General features: G+C 51.8%; 1 protein-coding gene across 1 annotated transcript in view; it reads right to left on the reverse strand.

The window, feature by feature from the left end:
- Positions 1 to 4,362: 4,362 nt before the first annotated feature.
- LOC116660435 (cadherin-23-like) overlaps positions 4,363 to 19,952 on the reverse strand; it is a 169,188-nt gene continuing 153,598 nt past the window's right edge. Inside the window, exons 7-11 of the mRNA XM_032469913.1 lie at positions 17,376 to 17,570; positions 13,622 to 13,750; positions 5,184 to 5,503; positions 4,752 to 5,042; positions 4,363 to 4,474 (exon numbers count right to left, since the gene is read on the reverse strand). Coding sequence (XP_032325804.1) covers positions 4,363 to 4,474; positions 4,752 to 5,042; positions 5,184 to 5,503; positions 13,622 to 13,750; positions 17,376 to 17,570 — 1,047 coding nt within the window. The remainder of the gene's footprint in view (positions 4,475 to 4,751; positions 5,043 to 5,183; positions 5,504 to 13,621; positions 13,751 to 17,375; positions 17,571 to 19,952) is intronic.

The raw sequence follows: 19,952 nt of genomic DNA on the forward strand, positions 1-19,952 counted from the left end.
CACAAAGATTCATTTCCAAACATGTTCTTAAGAAATAAGTGTATCATCATTATTTTACCAAATATCCGTTAGTTATTTACAGAAGATCTTCACCACCAATTGTGAGCTCTTTTACACCCAGAATCATCTTCCTCTTTGTTCCCCTTCTTTTTCTCTTCCTCCCTCCTGTCCTTCTTCCATGAAATAATTAGTGAGCATCTAATCTGGGTGTCTCAGCACCTGTGTGTCTTGCACAGGAGGGACTCAATGGTTGGTAAGAGAATCAGTTCTGTTGGGGAAAAAATAATGCCCAAATGAGACTTGTCTTTGAGGTAACTGAAAAAAGGACTGGGGCCTCTCTCTCTGTCTCTTTTTGGAGACGGCCCGCACTCTGTCTATGGAGTGTGTACCTGCTTCTAATCTGAGTACCCAATCCCCACACATTGTGGCCTTTCCCTTGCCTTTCAATGTATCTCTTTGAATAAAGCTACCTTTACTCAAAAAAAAAAAAAAAAAAAAAAAGAGAAGAAAAGGATTGGGACTTGCAGGTTGATGTTTTCTGAAGATTAGGGCTCAGAACTTCATTCATTATTTTTGTTAGTGCAGTTCTGCAGTGATTTTAAAATATTCAATTGCATTCACTTGTTGTGGCTAAACCGCACACATAGCGGAAACTATGAGTAATGACAAGAGACCCAGGGACATGTAAGTGTTCTTTCATTAAATGATGCCCCCTTTTTTTGTTAGGTGAGAATAAATATGAAAATCTGAAACAAACCACAAAGAAAAGCCCTAAAAGTCACTTCAGAATTATGTTCTGCTGGAACAGAATTGGAACAGGAGGATGGAGGGTCAGCCCCATGAGCCCCAAGAGAGGTAAATTTACATCTAGGCCTGACTTCCATCGCAGACCCCCGTGGACAGTCTAACCTCCACTGGCTGTGGGTCTGCATTTGAAACTCACACCCCTCTGCTGACCTTCCACACCCCTTTTCTTCTGGAACCTTTACAGGCCTTTTTCCTGTACTTCACCTGTCCACGTTGGGAACCTGCAATCCCATCCCACTACACATTCTGTCCCCGCAGTCTCCTGCATGCCCAGCACTGGCTCCACTGCCACCTCGACCTTCCCAGTTTCCACTTTCTGACCTGACTCCCTGCTCAGAATCTCTGTGTCTCGGAGACAACTGGTTTTACCCACATCTAAAACTAAACTTAAACTCTTTCCTGCAAAACTGACCACTCACTGGATCCCTGTCTTGGGAATGGTCCCACCACCTCCCATCCCAGGAAGCTGGTTGTCACACCTCAGTTCCAGTTCACACATTTCATCTCAGGAGCCCAAGGCCCATCCTCTCTACCCCACTGATGCAGTAGCTGTTGCCTCTCCTCATGCCCCTCCCCGGGTCCTTTCCTTCCTAGCCTGAGGCATCCTTTCAAAACACAAATCCATTGTCTCTCATTTATAGTCCAAAATCTTTAACCTTAACCTACAAGCTCTCCAGTCCTTCCTGAAACACACTCCCCTCAGCTCTGGCCACCCTAGCTTTCTGCCAGTTTCTTAAACAAGCCAAACTACTCTCTGCCTCAGGGCCTTTGCCAGTTGTGTCCCTTCTGCCTGGAACACTCCTCACCCTTCTGGAATCTAGCTTTGGGTGCTGGCTGCCTGGATTATGGATCGGGACTCCACCATGTAACCAGTTGTATGACCTTTAGTATCTGTAGGCATCTGTTCCTTTATCTGTAACATGAGGGGAACAATAGTGCTCACCTGACTGGGCTGTATAAGGAGTAAGTAAAATCATGCACCTAACCTCATCCATCATGTGCTGTAAGACATTTAGTGTGTGTTCAGTAAATGTTAGATCCTAGTATCAGTATCATTTTCTTCTGTGTTGCCAGTAAGCATAGGACCCCATTAGAACAGAAGGCTGGATAAATATTTATTGAATGAATAAATGAATGAATGAGTGTATGAAAGATGAGATCTGGCCTCCGCTTTATTGTCATTACTGTAGAACCAAAGTGTTAAGCCACCCAGGGTATATAACAGCGTGGACAGGGGAGGGCCAGGACAGAGGTAAAGAGCAAGTGGGATCCCCAAGACTAAATAAATAAACCTAATTACCTCCCCCACTGGGGGGAAAAAAAGGGCAAGTGGGAAAGCACAGCAGGTGTGAAGATGAGGATGGGGGATATTGAAAGGCTTCTGTCTTGTGGTAGCAGGCAGAGAGATGACTGCTCAGAGCCACCAGGCGGGACCTATGGGGGTGAGGGATGGGAGGCAAGGTGGGAATGTGGAATGTATTCATTTAGTCAACAACACGCATGGTCCCAGGTGCTAAAGAGGCCAAGTACAGTGGGTTCAAGGAACGCTTAAAGAAGGTGCACTACCCTGGGATGCCTCTGCACGATCCCATATGGCCACCTTCTGGCTGCATCTCCACCTTGTCACTTTTGTGCACTCACAACAAATGCTCAACCTCCTGGGTAATCAAAGCCAATGGGCACTCTCCTGCTCGGTACACTTACAGTCTGGCACAGCTCTTTTAGAAGGCAATTAGGCACTGTGCACCAAAAGCCTTATTTGAAAAGGTCTGTGGCCTTTAATCCATTACTTCCAGTTTTAGAAATCCATTCTATAGAGACAAATGCAAAGATTTATGGACAAGCATGTTCTTAGCAGTACTGTTTTTGACACTGAAAAACAGTAACAGAAACGTTCAGCCATAGGGTTTCTCGCACGTGGGCTCAACAGAGTGTTGGGTGGCTAATTAACATTGAGGTTTTCCAAAGAATGTTTGCCATTCTTTCTACAAACCTACTGCGGGACATTGGGAAGAGCTCACAATGCAATGCTGAGCCAAAAAGAATCCAAACTCTCTATACAGCAGGCAGGTATCTGTACAGAGCTTATATGCAGTTTCTCAAGACCAGTAGAAAGAACAATTTTCCAGACATTAGTAGTTAGGCAGCAGGAAATTAGATAGGAAACCCCCATCTCAGGCCTTATTTAAATTCTTTCAGGGCTTTCTTTACATCCAGGACAGGCTGGCCTGTCACTCCACTGGGCTTCAGTTTCCCTGTCAAATGAGGAGGTTGAACCATATTATTATAGCTAAGGCTCCCAGAAACGAACATGCTGGGAAGGCACCATCTCCATTATGGTTTGCAATTGTCAGGCCTTCCTTTTTTGGCCCTGTTTGGAAAGGCCAAACTGGGGTGCAAAGCTAGCAAGCATTTGAATTGGAAAACTCAAGAAATGGCTAGCAGCCTCCGATAGGGCAATTGAGGTGAAGAGAGAAGTGCCCAAGTTTTGGTGGGGGCAGCACATGGCAGATTCTGAGGAATAGATGGCCAACCCCCCCACCCCCCATTTTCTGGTCTTGAGTTTGAGTCAATCTGGTCTCAGTTCCCCGAGTCTCTGAGACCCGTGGCGCCGCCTCCTCCTACAGGCAATGATCAGCTCGGGGAGATTTCTGGGTTTGGGGGACAGCAAAGATGACCGCGGTGGAGATCTCCGAGGAACTGGGGGCAGTTTTCTTTCAGGCTTAACCAGAGCTCTAAATCGGAGGACCTTTAATCTGCCTTGTAATTTCCAATCGATTCCCGAATCCAACACACTTTAAAGATGGGCGTCGGAGGGATGGAAGGGAGTGCAGACGCCACGACCCCGGCCAGTCGCCCCCACCCCTCTGCATCCCGTCAGAGGCGAACCTCGGACGCTTGGGTTCCCAGTACGTGGTGGGGGTGGAAGAGGGGTGGGGTTGGGGGCACCGAGGGCTTTCCCTTCCTGCCCCCCCGCCCCCCCCCCCACCTCCGGATTCTCAGGACCCGATGACCCCCAGTGAGCGAAGAGGGAAGAGAGGATTTGGAGAAGAGCGCTCAATCAAGATTTTTGAAATAACTTTTTTTGTTATCCTCGGGGGAAATTTGATGCTCCGCATCCAGCCACCTAACAACCGTTTTCCAGTCTCTGTCCAACCAGATGATGTCTATACATTTTCTTTATTAAGTAGAAACTGTTTTATAAACTGCCCCTCCCCCCACTTACTATATCATGAGCGTTTAATGTTGATCAGAAATATCCTTCCATGAAATGACTTTAAACGTGCACATTAAATCCCACAAGAGTGTACCCTAATTTAGGATCAATGTTGATCATTTAGGTAGCTTCCAAATTCTCAATATTACAAATAGCTGTGCTAAACATCTGTGTAGACAGATACTTGTTTACATCCTTAATCTTTTTTCATTTCACGCGAACTAATGGGACCAAACAGGTAAAGGATGGTAACGCTTAGATGGGCGCAGGTGTGCTGACCACAGCACAACACAGCGACATAAACAGTAGCTATTATTATTACTTTCTTGATTTTTCATCTAGCTCTTCCCCCTCCAATAATTATCTAGAACTTTCCCGGATAAAAGGGGCCCAGATTTCCCCGGACTGACCCGGCCAAGAGACCAGGCATCCGGAGTGAGGCTGGAAGTTCTAGGAGGGGAAGAGGCACAAGCGTGATCCAGACCCAGTTTATGGTTGGGTGTCCCTCCCAGGTGACCTCCAGGGCCCTGCCCCACCCCATCCCCGTGGGTGGGTGTGGCAGGGGTGGCGGTCATGACAATGGCCTTGACGCAGGTGTCCCTCCTCTGAGCCGCTGGCCATGGGGGAACCGCAGTCTCCCCTTTCCTTCTTTCTTGTCTCCCTCCCTAACCGCATACCGGACCTCTTCCTCCTCCCCTCCACCCGCAGCCGCCGCAGCCGCCTCAGCCGCCGCAGCCGCCGCAGCCGCCTCAGCCGCCTCAGCCGCCTCAGCGGCCGCAGCCTCCTCAGCCGCCTCAGACGCCGCAGCCGCCGCAGCCGCCTCAGCCGCCGCAGCCGCCTCAGCCGCCTCAGCGGCCGCAGCCTCCTCAGCCGCCTCAGCCGCCGCAGCCGCCGCAGCCGCCTCAGCCGCCTCAGCGGCCGCAGCCTCCTCAGCCGCCTCAGCCGCCGCAGCCGCCGCAGCCGCCTCAGCCGCCGCAGCCGCCTCAGCCGCCTCAGCGGCCGCAGCCGCCTCAGCCGCCTCAGCCGCCGCAGCCGCCGCAGCCGCCTCAGCCGCCTCAGCCGCCGCAGCCGCCGCAGCCGCCTCAGCCGCCTCAGCCGCCTCAGCCGCCGCAGCCGCCGCAGCCGCCGCAGCCGCCTCAGCCGCCGCAGCCGCCGTAGCCGCCGCAGCCGCCGCAGCCGCCTCAGCCGCCGCAGCCGCCTCAGACGCCTCAGCCGCCTCAGCGGCCGCAGCCTCCTCAGCCGCCTCAGACGCCGCAGCCGCCTCAGCCGCCTCAGCTGCCGCAGCCGCCGCAGCCGCCTCAGCCGCCTCAGCCTCCTCAGCCGCCTCAGACGCCGCAGCCGCCTCAGCCGCCTCAGCCGCCGCAGCCGCCTCAGCCGCCGCAGCCGCCTCAGCCACCGCAGCCGCCTCAGCCGCCGCAGCCGCCGCAGCCGTCGCAGCCCCCACGCCCGGGTGAGTGGGAAGCCCAGCCGCCACCAAGGCTGGCCTCGGGCCGAAGAGGGGGCGGGCGAGGAGCGTGGCGGCAGACAGAAACCGAGGCACGGATTCGCTCCCTGCTCCCCACGCGGTCCCGGGCATCCCGGAGCATCGAAACCGGCTCCAGGCTGAACCCTGGCTCGCCCAGCTCACCGCCCTAATCCTGGAGGCTGGGCCGGCTCTCACCTAATTTTGGGGAGACTTCCAGGCTGCAGCTAGAGACCCGCCGTTTGAAGAAAGGGTCTAACTCAGGGCTCTCTACATGCACACTGAGATGGGGAGACAGATTTCTTTTTTAATAAGGAAATAGGTTTTAATCATTGCTTACAATTCAAATAAGAATCATGACAATTCTGAGTAGATCTAAAAGTTCCTTAAGGTGTTATTGATTGCATGACGTAATTGTAAGTAATTCAGGAAAGGAAAAATAATAAGGAATGTCTGCACCATAGGGACCCCCCCAAGGCTCATCCCAGAGAAGTCTGCACAGACAGGGACCCTCTGGGGTGTCTCAGGCTCCAGGCCAGGGCATCATCGAAGGGGCTCTGTGAGCCAGGAGTAAGGCCCGGATTCCTTTCCTTCCCAGGTTCCACTCTGTTTTAAGCCTAAATTTTCAGCAGCTTCTAGGGGTGGCCTGGGGTCCTGGCATTTCCAGGCTGATTCCAGCCCCTATGGGCTGTGCTGTCTGTAGCAAAAGCCTCTTCCTGGGACGACTGTCACTCGTCTCAGTTTCAGCCATTGGCTCTTAGCGTTTTTGGCCCCTCTATACTCCAGAAACGTTGGCCTGGTGCCAGCAAGACGCAGCATGCATGGTAGCTCTGTCCTCGCAGCAGAACTATGGGCGTTGGCAGTAGTGGCGGCTCAACTCAGGGAAGTTATCCAGTGCCAGTCCCAGGCCCAGGCCTGTTCTCTGTTCAGGCCCTGTGACATGTGAGGCTCTGGACATGCCCACCGCCAAGACAGAATTTCCAAGGTCCATGCGTGGGGTTCCATAGGTCCAGCTTCCGAAGAATGCCCAGACACATGGCCAGGCTAGAGAAAGGGGTGAGTCATCCTGGTTTCTTTTGGTGGTCTTTTTCTTTTTGAAGGGTCCAGACCTGAGAGAGAGGTTCCTGCTGGGAGAGGGCTGAAGGAAGGCATTAGAGGGGGCAGGCAGCCTTCCCCTCTGCCCTGTCCCCTCCCCCATCTTTGTGGTTCTGTTTTGCAAGCTGCTTAGGGAGACAGTGAGTGGGTAAAGCCTGAAGTGCAAGCTTGATGCAGCCACTCACCTGGCACATTATGAAGTTTTTCCAGTATTCCGTCTCCCTGAGTCTGACTACACTATATATGTCCTTTGCTACTTACACGTCCTATATTGGTTCCCTAACAGATGAATGTGCATATATTTTTATATGCTGAATATATGTATATTTAATATATAACCTGCCTACTTGTATACTATTGTTTGGGCAAGAGAGAGCTGGGAGTAAACAGCAGCAGTTGTGTGCATGGCAATAGGCTGCCTCATGGCAATAGGCTGCCTCATCTGAACACCTTCTTTTGAGAGAGGCTTGTTCCTGACATGCAGACCTCTGACTTGGGGCGGGGAGTGGGGGAGTCCTAGGGGCAAGGTGCCTCCCCCCTCCAACTCCTCCAGGTCTCGCTGCCAGGACCCAGGAGGGGCATCTACCACCTCGCCCTCCCAGGGCAGTGCTGCTCCTGCACAGCTGTCGCTCATCCTTTCCTGAACTTAGGTGGGTGGCAATCCAGAGCATTTCTAGGTTTGGCTGAAGGAAAGTGAGAAAGTTGCAGAGGAAATGTCTCCCATAGAGAAATGGACACAGCACAGAGGCCAAAGCCCGGCGGAAGGCAGGTCTGGCTCTTTTCTGTGGGCCCTTCCCCCTGCCCCACCCTCCCGCGCAGGAGACGGGAGCTCCAGCTAGATTCCGTGGGGGAAACAAACTGTTAGGAAGTCAGAGAAAGACGCCATTAATTGCCAGAGTGGATTCTGAGGACCTGAGTTGTGTGAGAGGGTGAAGCACCTGCTGCGGCGGGAGCCCTTCTCCAGCACTTATTCCATGCCTGGCACTGCTGTGAATGCTTTTATGTCTTAACTCCTTTCACGCTCACAACTACCCCAGGAGACAGCTCCATTTTACAGATGAGGAAACTGAGGACCATGAGTTAAGTGGCCTTTCCAAGGTACCCCCCACAAAGAGTGAAGCTGGGAATCAGATTCAGATACTTTGGCTCCAAAACTCTGTTGCCCACCAGGCAATGCTGCTTCCATACAGGTTGTTATAATAATGGTAACCGTCATTTATGAGAGTCGTTGCTATGTGCCAGGCACCAGTGTGAGCAATTTATAAGCATTAATTCATGTCAAATTTGGGAAAACATACATCCCCTGTCCCTCCCTTGGAGATGCACAATGGGCTTTAGTGTGATAAAGGCTTCTAGAAGCAGTAAAGTAGCAAAGAAATCTGTTAACCTTTGTTTTCTCCGGCATTCTGAGCTGAAGACAGACTCTCTTCATGTAACATCTGTTAATGGCCCCAGGCCCAGGGGTCAGAAGGAGGTGATTTGGAAAGCACTGCATTAGATCTGAAGGGTCGCTAACAACTTGCCCCCTGCCATCATCCCATCAGGGGTTCTTTTTTGGAGGTATGCCTTTCCTGGGGTCACTCCTCACACAGGAGAGGCCTGGGTTTGTCCCATTCTGTCCCCAGAGTGCAGGACTCTGGCCCGAGGCTCCAGCTGTCAGGATGGGCTTTCTGGACACCAGGACAGCTCCCTCTTTTATGGCCTCATCCAACTTGAGCCTCACATGCATCCCAGCATGAGGGGCCCCGGCCTGCCAGGCTGACTGGGCCCACTGCCCACCAAAGCACCATTCCAGACAGTCACTAAACAAGAAACCTGGGGGGACAGCTGCAAGCGCACAGACATACAACCAGGGCTGGGTGTGGCTGGTTCGGGCCCGGGTCAGTGAGCCTCAGAGAGACTGGAAAGGGGCCAGTGCTGGCCTGTGCAAAGAGGGGAACTGGCGACCAAAGAACCGTCAGTCCTTAGAGCCTTGTGAACATCTCCCTGTGGGCATGCCTATCCTGGGCGGCCTGGAGTCCCCCTGAGTGGGTGGAGCTCAAAGGGGACCAGACAGCAAGGAGGCTGGCTCTTCCCAGGAAAAGATACACCTGAGCTTCCACGAAGTGAGCTCTAAAAGGCTTCTGACAAAGTTTGGGGTTTCATCTCTTTTTGGGTAAATAAGTCCATTTTTAATAAAACCTTGAGCTTTTAATACAAGTGCAGCCACAAAGACTGGAAATGTTATGAGAAGGAATCAACAGGGAGGAATAGGGGCTCTTGGGAACTCATGGCTCTTGTTTCAGAGTCTCAGTGATTATATTTTCAATATACTGAAACTTATTTCCAAAGATGAGGGGATGGAGAAGTGTCTGCCCCAAGGCTGGGCCCCGCTATGGGCTGGCTCTCCAGGGACGGTCTCAGCTAGGGGTGCACCAGGTCATGGCCAGGAGAGCAGATGGGTGGGCCCAGAAGGGCTAGAAATGGGGTGCACCAGACCACAGGGCTTCATCCCTTCACAGGAACTCCCATTGCAAGGATGCCCCCTTCTGGGAAATGAGGCTTCCCCGAGAGAGGCCAAAGGTACACAGGCCCGTGGGGTCCTGACTCCTCGTGGTGGGAAAAGCAGTATGGCAAGGAGGGTAAGGGTTTGACTCTGTGGTCAGACTTCTGGGTTTGAACCGTTCGAGTGAGTTACTTAACCTCTCGCTGCCTTGTTTCCCCCATCTATAAAATGGGTATAACAACATCCCCCACACCTCAGGAAGTGAGACACGTAAAGTACTTGCAATAGCACCTGGGCCATGGTCAATGCTATAAAACCAACTGTCACTATTCACTGGGGCCTGGAACCGTGAGCAGCCGATGAAAGCTAAGATACCTCTTCCCAGGCAATGCATGCACGTGATGTTCCAAACAACAAATTCAGACTCCCCAGGACCCCAGGTTAATAATCCCTGCCCTAGTGGTAAGGTGTTTTCTGGCATTCTATAGAGAGAACAGCTAGGCGCTCACAGGGAGAGCTAGCATTTGTTGAGCACCTACTGTGTGCCAAGCCTTGTGCTGAGCCCCCAGCATAGGTTCCCTCACAGCTCCTCCCAGTAAGGGGATATGTGGGGAGACTGAGGCTCACGGGGTTTGGGATTTGCTTAAAGTCACAACGTGCGGTGAGTGGGTGGGTGAGGGTGTTGGGGAAGATGGAGGGCTGTATCAGGGTGGGTAAGGGGTGCCAGGCAGCCCCAGCCTCTGAGGCTTGGGTACCAGAAGGGAAGTCGGGGCAGGGTCAAGAGGAGCTGGGATTGCTCTCCCTCCTGTGGCTGCCTCCTTCCAAAGAAGCTGGCCAGGAGAGTGGCTGAAGCTGGAGCCTTGGGGGGCCCGGTCCACCTCTTCCCTGCCAGCCCAGCTGCCTCCCTGCCCCACTATTTCCATGACAGGATTAAGGACTTGAAAGGTGGATGTGCAATTTGCTTCAGGAGTGGGAGGCGCCCTTGTGGGGAGGAGGCCAGTGGGGGCTGAAGGGGACTTCCGACAAGAGCTGCCACAGCAGATTCTGAGGCAGAAAATCCTATTTCTCAGTCTTTAATTCCAGTCAATTCCAGTCAAAGGGCTGATAGGCATCGGCTGGCAGTAATTTGTGCAGTTTATCTGCTCTTTTCACCTTCTATCGGTCCTTCACTGACGGGCAGGCCAACATGCTGCTGCTCGAGTGAGGAAATTAAAATTTGATGCAATAGTCCCAAATAAGAAGGATTTTTTTAGGTAATATATACACTTTAGATGAGGCATGCTGGCCTGATACACTGATAGAGGCAGGCATACATGCTGGGAGCCGCAGATAAAGAGGGGAAGCGAGGGAGAGAGGGGGAGGGTCCGGATGAGGCCCCAGGCCAGCAGAGGCAGGCCTGGGTTGAGGGATGCCTGGGTCCCCCGGCCCTGGGGGCTAACCAGGCCGTGCTGGGGCTCCTCAGCCTTGGCCTGGCCAGGGAAGCACTGCGTTAAATCAGAGTTCCACACTGTAAAGAAACATGGAGGGCCTGGATCAAGGCATGGAAACTGATTAGAAGCAGGGAAAAACCAGGCTCTGGGTGTATGAGAAGTGCAAGAGATGTGAAAATTTTCAAGCGTGGAGGCAGAGGGAGTCAGAGGTGTGTGGACACTGAAGTGATTCCATGGGCACTGAGAGAGCCCGAAATTTTCAACTTACTTCCTTGTCTGGCTCCCTCAAGCCTGGTCACATGACCCAAGTGGCGGGACTCAGACTGGCACTCTGGGAGCGACCCAGGCATTGGCGTTAGTGGCCTCGAAGGAATGAATAAATTGGGAGTTTGAGATTAGCAGATACTAACTACTATGCATAAAACAGATAAACAACAAGTTTCTACTATATAGCAGAGGAAACTATATTCAATATCTTGTAGTAACCTCTAATGAAAAAGAATATGAAAACAAATTTATGTATGTGTATGTATGACTGAAACATGATGCTGTACACCAGAAATTGACACATTGTAAACTGACTATACTTCAATTAAAAAAGAATGTAAATTTAAAAAAAAGAAAGAAATTGTGATATACACACATACATACATACATACACACACACACACACACACACACACGATGGAATACTACTCAGCGTTAAAAAGTAAAACAATGCCAATGCCATTTGCAACAACATGGGTGGACCTGGAGATTGTCATACTAAGCGAAGTAAACCAGAAAGAGAAAGAAAAATACTATATCACTTATATGTGAAATCTTAAAAAAAAAAAAAAGGACACAAATGAACTTTTTTACAAAGAGAGACAGACTTACAGACATAGAAAACAAACTTATGGTCACCAGATGGGAAAAGGAATGGGAAGGGATAAATTGGGAGTTCAGGATTTGCAGATACTAACTACCATATATAAAATAGATAAATAACAAGGTCCTACTGTACAGCACATGGAACTATATTTAATACCTTATAATGGCCTAAAATGAAAAAGAATATGAAAAGGAATATATATATATATATAAAATGTGTGTAAATGAATCATCATGCTATACATCAGAAATTAATACAACATTGTAAATTGACTATACTTCAATTAAAAAAAAACCTGCCGATCTGAAAGGAACACATGTAGCAATGTTTGACTTAGTATTACTCTGCTACGATACACGGATGCCAGGAAAAGACAAGACAAACTGAAGGGTCTGGGAGCACATGCACACCAACAGCCCTCTGGCTGACTACCAAGACTCTGAAATGAGGCTGAAGCTGGAACCCCCAGCCCAATCCAAATACGCAACCACTGTTTACTAGCCTGCTAATGCTGGCATTGCTAGGTGCGCCAATCTCTAATACCCACAGGCCAGGGAGGCACTATTAAGACAGCCTTAGCCCCAGTTTCCCAAGGAGGAAGCAGTCAGGAGGTCGTGTGATTTGGCCAAGCAACAGCACGGCAGTGCAGAGACCTGCACCGAGTTCCCCTGACTGCCCCACCACCAGCATGTCCTCACTTCAGTCGACAAGCTGGTTTTGCCCATATTCCCTGCAGTCAGCCCTGGGCACAGTGCCTTGGGAGGCCCATGGAAGGTGTGAGACCAGGCCCCAAAGACTCAGGCACCTGGATGACCGGGAGCCCCAAAGTAACCCACTTACACATCACTGAACATTATAGGTGTGGCTACAATTCAGTGGTAAGTTATGCTGCATAGAGAGTGAACTCCACCAAAATTGAGAGGAGAGAGATGACTACACCTGTGGGCCATGGAGGATGAAGCCAGGAAAAAAATTCTAAAGATTGTCAGTGAGCTGGGAACAAAGAGATGGGTGATGGGAGCAATCACAAGGGGTGATGAGGATGACAGGATAGTGAGAAGGGTGGCCTGAGCAGGGCATTTGTTTATTCATTCCATAATCACTTCCCGAGCTCCATGGTGTGCTATGTCCACAGCAGACCCCTCTTCCTACAGCACTACCTTCTCAGTCCAGCAGAGAAGCTGAGGGTAAGCCAGACAAGAACACTGAGCGCTAAGAAGGGGATGGCCAGGGGCAGGATGGAAGGGTCCACCTCATCTGAAAGTTTGGGGCCAAGAGCACGTGGGCTTAGCAAAGAGGTTTTGTGGGGCGGTAGCCCTCAGTCTCAACAGCTAGAGCTCCTGCTGTCCATGGACCACCAAGAAAGAGAGGGCTGGGGTGTGGACATTCAGAGGTACCCCTCTTCCCTTGAAACAGCTTCAGACACCTGCAACAAGAGGCCCAAAAGCATCTTGCTTGTTGGAGCCCTTAGGCCCCAAGTGGCCCCAAGAAGGAAGTGGCTACCCCCTCACACCTGGAGACTGCAGCACGATGCTTGGAAGCAGCCAACAGTCAGGACAGATCACAGTCCCAAACTGGGGCAGGCTTCCTGGTCCAGGGAAGCCTGTGGACACATCCCTATGGGGTGCCAATCTACAGTCTGGCTGGTGACCTATGACCTTGGGACATGGTACAAAATCACGAGCATGGCCAATCAGGTGTCTCTCTTGAAAACATGGCCTTGAGAAACCCAGAACCTGGGGAGTTGGGAGGGGCAGTTGGAGCTGTGGGCTCTCTGAGAGGAGCCCAGCCTGAGAGGGCCTGCGGGGTGGAGGGCAGTGGCTGCCATCTCGGACAGCATTGGTTGGTCGAGAGACACAGGCTGACCGATGGACCCATGGTGGGCAGGGCTGAGCCCCACTGATATTTTGGTGAGCCTTGCTGAGTCCAAGTCCACTCTCCAGCCCAGGCTGGATTTTCCATGGGCATCCCCATCATTCCACATGAATCCTTCTGAACTGCCCCCCTTCAGTGGCACTAGCCAGTCTTTGCTCTTTGGCACTTGGACCCCTCTGGGGATGAAATGAGAGGGTGAGGAGGTGAGGTATGGTACAAGAGGGGTTGGATTTTCACTGTGCTGGGACAGTCATCATTGCCACATATGGGGGTTTGGGGGAGTAGAAAACACCAAGGAGTCTGTCCTACCAAACAGGGCCCCCATCCCTACCAGAAGTGCAGTGGGAAGTCTCACCAGGGCTGGGGAGGGTCTTACCGGAGGAGAGTGCTCATAGATGTTGGTGCTGTAAGGCAGGTTGATGAAGATGGGGTCCATGTCCTGGACGTCTGTGATGATAATGGCCAAGTTGGCCAGCATGGACAGAGGCCTGGTTTTGTCTTGATCCTTAGTGGACAAAGATACGTAGCCTTAGGTTAAGTGATGTTGTGGACGTGTGCACACATGCACACACACACGACACCCATGTGCACAAAGGTGTGCAAACATGTACACATGTGCTCCCACACTCCCATGGGTAAGGGCATTAGCACAGAAGTTCAAGAACCCTAAGAACTCACAGGGATCCACAAACAGTGCACTCAAGGCCCAGTGGCAGATGCTTTATCCACTGTCACAAAGCAGGGCTGGGGCAGAGCCACATCTCTTGCCTCCGGCCTGGCCTAGGCCTGACCACCCCTGCACATCTGATGGGTGGGATGGTGGGCTTGGGGCAAAGGGACGGTGCTGCCCTTAGCTCCTTCTCTGGATTCAGGCAGGGGACCCCTCTCCATGCCCATTTCCTGCCCCCTCTCATGAAAGGGCAGCAAGGGAATTGACTGGGATGGGGATTTTTCAGAAGAAGGGCCCTTTGACAGCAGAGGGGTCTACTCTGGGACCTGCAGCCTGCTCTGCACTGAGTTTACTGGTCAAGCAACTTTTTTGGTAGAACCAGCAGGGGGAGCTCCAGGGCCTGTGACACTTGGGGGACTCTGGGAAGGAATCCTGAGAGGTCATGCAGGCCATGTGGCCAGGCAGGCAATGTTTAAACCCTCCCAGATGGAAAGGTGGTCCTATGAAAGCTCACCAAGAAAGAAAACCCAAAATCCATCTTCTATTACCCTAAATGTGATAAACTTTAAATAGCTCTGCTACTGAATAACAATAGCCAACAAGAGTAGAAACTACATGCTCAATACAGATTATATCCCAGGCACCATGCTAGATACCTCATTTGCTTTCATAGGTATTATGTGCCCATTATTCAGATTTAACAGAGACCAGAGAGGTTAAGTAACTTGCCCCCAGTCACAACTGTTAAATGTATAGCCAGGACTCAAACTCAGGTCCTTTTGACATAAAAACCTGCCCTGTCTTGATCTGGGGTCCTAACATCAGCCCCATGGCTGACTAGCTAGGTCACCTTGAAAAAGTTCTCTTTCATTTTGGAGTCTTAATTTCCTATTCTGTGAGATGAAGGGACTCACTGGAATGACCTCTATGGTCTCGGGCTTATAAATTCTCTGGTGTGGGATTTGAAGAGGACTGTCCTTGGGTTAGGTCTCCCTTGATCTGGCTGGGTGAGATGAACAATGCAAGGCATTCCCCACCTTACAACAAGGCCAGTGCCTGCTTCTGCTCTCCAGAGAGAGAGCTACAGAGCCTCCGAAGGAGAAGAAGGGCTGGTTGTCCTTAAGAGTCCTCAGGGGCAGCCAAGGAGAGGGGGAGGGGCTTTGGAGGGTGCATCGTGGGTGCAGCAAGGGAGGGGAGAGTCTGAGGGTGTGGGGGGAGCTGGGCAGAGGGACCACAGCAGAGACAGCCTTGCAGCCTCCAAGACGATGGGGCCCACAGCCCAGACTTGGGGACTGCCCATGGTGAGAGTGCTCAGCTAGGCACCAGAATGACCACCAGGCAGACAAGGCCAGAGGGGGAGGCCTGGTAGGAAGTCCCTTGACCTCTTGGGTCAGGGATGCCAGTAGTTCTGATTTGCCATTACCAGGCTTCTGTAGGCAGCTGGCTTGGTCCAGCCTGGCACCTACCCTCCCTGTCCCACACCTGTGGCTGCAGTCTAGCTCCTGCCAAGGATGCCCCTGTCTAGCCCACCCCAGACTCCATGGCTTATCCTGCTGGACAGGCACCTGTTACTCTGGCACCTACAGCCCTAAGCAGCTTACTCCCAGGGGAGTCCTCACAAGTCCCTACCTGCTACCCACCCAATGAGGGCTGGGGACCCACACTGCTCCCTGAGATGTCTCACAGGAGAATCTCCTTGGGGTAATGTCCCATGGCCAAGGGCACAGCACCAGCCCTGAGGCACAGCGCCAGCCCTGAGAGGGACTTGTGCATCAGGTGGGGGAGCCACTGAGACCTAAGGAAGTTCTAGGGCCCCTCCTGCTCTACTGTTCCAAGGCCTGATGGCTGGAAGAATAACATCAATTTAACTGCATTCACCATCCCAGCTTGAGCCCAGGCCTCTTGATAGGCTAGACAACCCAGATTCCTGCCTGTGCCCAGCTCTGGTCTCTTCCCCACTGGCCCAAAGCCATTTTTATGGTAGGTGGAAATTATCCCACAGGGACAAGTTCATAGTGAGAAAGAGAGAAAGTATCTCTGCATTTCTGGGCCCAGGGATGTGCAAATGGAAAGTAGTGGGAGGGGCATCACCTCCAGTGTGTGTGCAAGAGAGCGTGGAAGGGTACAGATGTGTATAAAAGGTAAATTCCGCCCTTGTAAATCCCCTTGATCCCAGAAGTCAGTTTTACAAATAGCAGCACACACGTCCTCCCAGGCAACTAACACTCCACGAGGGGAGAAGGAAGGAACATGGGTGTCATCTGTACTGGCTTCCCCAGGAGCTGCTGGACCAGGTCCAAAGAAAAAGTTTGCATTTCCGGGTTCTCGGTGTCTCCCTGGATCTTGCCCCATCCTAGGGGAAACGCATCTTTCAAACTGGACCCTTGTGTCTTCCCCTGGGATCTAGGCTCTGTGACCTGCCAAGTGGAGACCACAGCACTAGCGGCAGCCCCTGCGGCAGTGATGGGGGCCAGGCGGTGGATGCTGTGTGTCAGGCTAATGGGTCCTGGAGGGTCAGAGGGACTCCTGTAATTTGTTTCCCTGTTGACCTGGGCTTTGTAAACAGACATCTAAGGGACAAATAGGTCAGCTTTCACCCTGCTGCCAGCTGAAGGCTCCAGCTGTGCTTGGAGGCAGTGGCCAGGAGCAGGGAAGAGGGGAGTGAGAGGTAGAACCCTACTGAGGGTGTGGCCTGCCTGTCCCTCAAGCCCTCAATAACAGCTGGTGACAGAGGCCACGCACCTGTGATGTCCTGGAGACTCAGAGACTCCTGGCCATGGGGTACTGGACAAGGGGTTCAGACAGCCTGGGTTTGGGCTTTTGCTGCCCACTACTCATCAGCTGGTGAGTCTCAACAGTGCCAGCCATAAAATGGGATCATTATTCCTCTCCCACCACCCTCTCCTGACTAACTCATCCTGGAATTCCCAGGACCCTGCACAGTGCTCAGCACAGACGGATGCTCCCTTCTGTGTAAGAGTCACCACTCTAGAGTAGCGCTCAGGGGACCTGGACCCTCTGGCTCCTGCATGTTGGGTGGTGTCAGGACACAGCTGGGTTGACATCTCTGTCCTGTGTCCCAGAGAGCGAGAGGACACCTTGCACTTGGCATGCTCTGTGGGATTACAGTGCAGGCTCTGAAGTCCAACTGCTGGATGACCAAGGGCAAGTCACTGAATGGCTCCTGTGCCTCAGTTTCGTCATCTATAAAGTGGGTATCTTAATAGTACTTATGATACAGGGCTGTTGGAGGTTTAACAGACACAATTCGAGTGCTCAGCACAGTGCCAAGAAAACAGCATGGACCCTCAGTAACATCAGTTGTTATTATTATTACGATCTCCAGCAACACCATTAGAAGCCTTGACTAGCAGGGAACGGGGATGATGTTCCATTGCTCTCTTTGAGGGTGGGAGGAGGCAGGCATCTGGTTGCCTGGGGCCTCAGCGAAGTAACTCACCGTGGCATTGACGGTGAGCTGGTAGGCCTGCGTGGTCTCGTAGTCCAGCTCCCGGATCACTGTGACAATGCCACGTGCACTGTCGATGGCAAAGAACTGGGAGGGGGGCTGGAAGGAGTAGAGGACGCTGCCGCCTGCACCCAGGTCGGGATCCGTGGCGTTCACAATGAAGATGGGTGTCCCCACTGGTGTGTTCTGGGGGGTGAAGCAAAGCAAATAAAAGGGTGAGCTGGAGCTTGGAGCAGCTGCCTCAATCAGTGACTATTTCCCCAAAACCCATTAACCACGGACTCCAGCCAACAAGACCCATGGCTTTGTCATTTTTATTCTAAGAGGGTTCAGAGGAATTTAAAATGCAATATCTTTTTTTTTTTTTTCATTTTTTGATGGCCTCCTGGTGGCTGTAACAGCACCAGTTCCAAAGATGATCTGCTCGTCCTGGAGTTCTGGGTGAGGGCCTTCTGGTCCCCAAACCCCCGTTTCTTGGTGGTTTTGCTTCCTCTGTCAGGTGCCCCTTCGCTGCTCAAGCCTCAGGCCCGAGCTGCTCTGGAGGGCACCCGGGATGGAGGTTCCAAGGGCAGGGGGCTGGGAGGAGTGTGGTATGGGGATGTGGCAGAGGGCTTGGGGGCTCTTCCTGGCCCCACAGAGATTACCTGGTTTGCCCTGGGGTGGGGCATCCACATGCCATCCCTGGGCCATGGCAGCCTGCCACCAGAAAGACCCATGAGGCGCACTTAACTGTCACCCCATTTTGGGAGCCTTCCATGATTCCCTCTGCTAGACACTGTGTATAAACCCCTCCCCCTTTATGACTTTCGGTCTCTGAATAGATTTGACTTCTACACGGAGGCCTTTCAAACCCCTGAGGCAGGTCAGCCCCTACCATGCCCCCACTCCTTGCCATTGTTTATATTCATAGTCCCACAGCACCCTGGAATTTTTCATCACCCACATTTCTTCCCTAATTCCCTGGTTAGTGCCCATCTTCTCTCATAGCGCATGTGCTCCATGGAAGCTCTATCTGCCTTGTCTACATGGTGCCTGGCACATGGCAGGTGTCCAGTAAACATCCTGTCTGAAGACATGAATGAAGCTCTATGATAGTGCATCATATTTTAAGTATCTGCATCTTCTGCCCAACTGTCAGCTCTCATCACTGCCGTGCCCACCAAAACCATGTAAGCCACGCCTGCAAAATGCTAGGTGAGTAAATTTATTACTGACTTACTGAGCTCTGGACTCATCTGAAGAGGAGCAGTCTAGTGAGGCTCTGCCTGGAGACAAAAAGGAAGAAACAATCCCCGCTCCCATTGACTGATCGACTGTATGTGCCATGTCTGTGCTGTGGGCTACGCCTATCAGCTCTGTAACAAGTAGCTTTTCAGGTGGTAGCTATTACATTGTTTTCAAAAAGGAAATTGAGGCTCATAGAGGTTAAGCAACTCACCAAAATCACATAGCTAGGCAGTGGCAAAGAATGCCTTGAATTCAGGTGTAGTTAACTCTAAGCCCATGCTCTTAAACTCTGCTAAACACTCCTCTAAACATCGATGGTGGTTCTTTCCCTAACTCTTCTGTATGATGCTGAGGTCAACTGTCAGCTTGGGTGGTACCTCCTAGCCAGGAGTGTGGGGTTGGCCTGTCAGTTCCCTGAGGGCAGAGACAACGTTCCTGGTCCTCTGTGATCTTTTTACACTGGGACAATGACTGGATCGCTTCTCACACCTGCAGGGCTCCTTCCAAGGAGGGCATCCACATGGCTGTCCCTCTCCATGCTGCTGGCCATGACTTGTGCCCTGCTTCACTGCCTTGAACAGTTTCTTTCTCTGGGGAACAGTCTCGGGCATGCTGGTAGCCCTTCCCTGGGACTACCTGCTTGAGGCAAGGGTGTTCTTTGTAAGGCCCCAGGTCAGTCTGGAAAGGGCCTCCAGGGGGCAATGCCACGGAGCTGCCTCTGTTTCTCTCTGAGTGCGCTGCCTCTCCCTCATCACCAGGCAAATGTCAGGATGAAAGGACAGGCTCATAATCTGTCCTTCTCCAACTGGCACTGAGACTGGGGCAGACAAGGGAGGCCCTTCTCCTCCATACCTCTGCATAGGACACCGGCCCTCGTGGTCTGGCCCTGTCTCCTCCTTCACACTTTATTTCCTGGCAGGTATTGCTTTCTGGCTAAGATCACATGTAGTATCTTTTCTTATCAGTTTACTATTTCCTGGCAGGTAGAGCTATTTGTACTTCTCCAACCCAGCAGGCTCCCTCCCACTTCTGGGCTTCTGAACCTGCTTTCCCTTTGCTAGGCCTACCCTACTTAGCTCAACAGCTTGGGAAACAGATGCTCTCTTTCCCTTCAAAAGAGAGTCAAGTGTGCAAGGGGGCAGAATGGGTAAGTTGGGACCCGAGCCTCACTGTTGTGTCTTTGGGCTAGTTACTTAATCCCTCTGATCCTTAATCCCTTCTCTGTACACATTGAAGTTAGTAACACCTCATAATGTCAGTGTGAAGAGTACATAAGCTCACGAGCGTAAACGTCCCAGCGTACAGTAATAAGTGCTCAGAAGCTGACCGTTGCGGTTTTAT

Source organism: Camelus ferus, chromosome 29, assembly GCF_009834535.1.
Source record: "Camelus ferus isolate YT-003-E chromosome 29, BCGSAC_Cfer_1.0, whole genome shotgun sequence".
Taxonomy (NCBI): Eukaryota; Metazoa; Chordata; class Mammalia; order Artiodactyla; family Camelidae; genus Camelus; species Camelus ferus.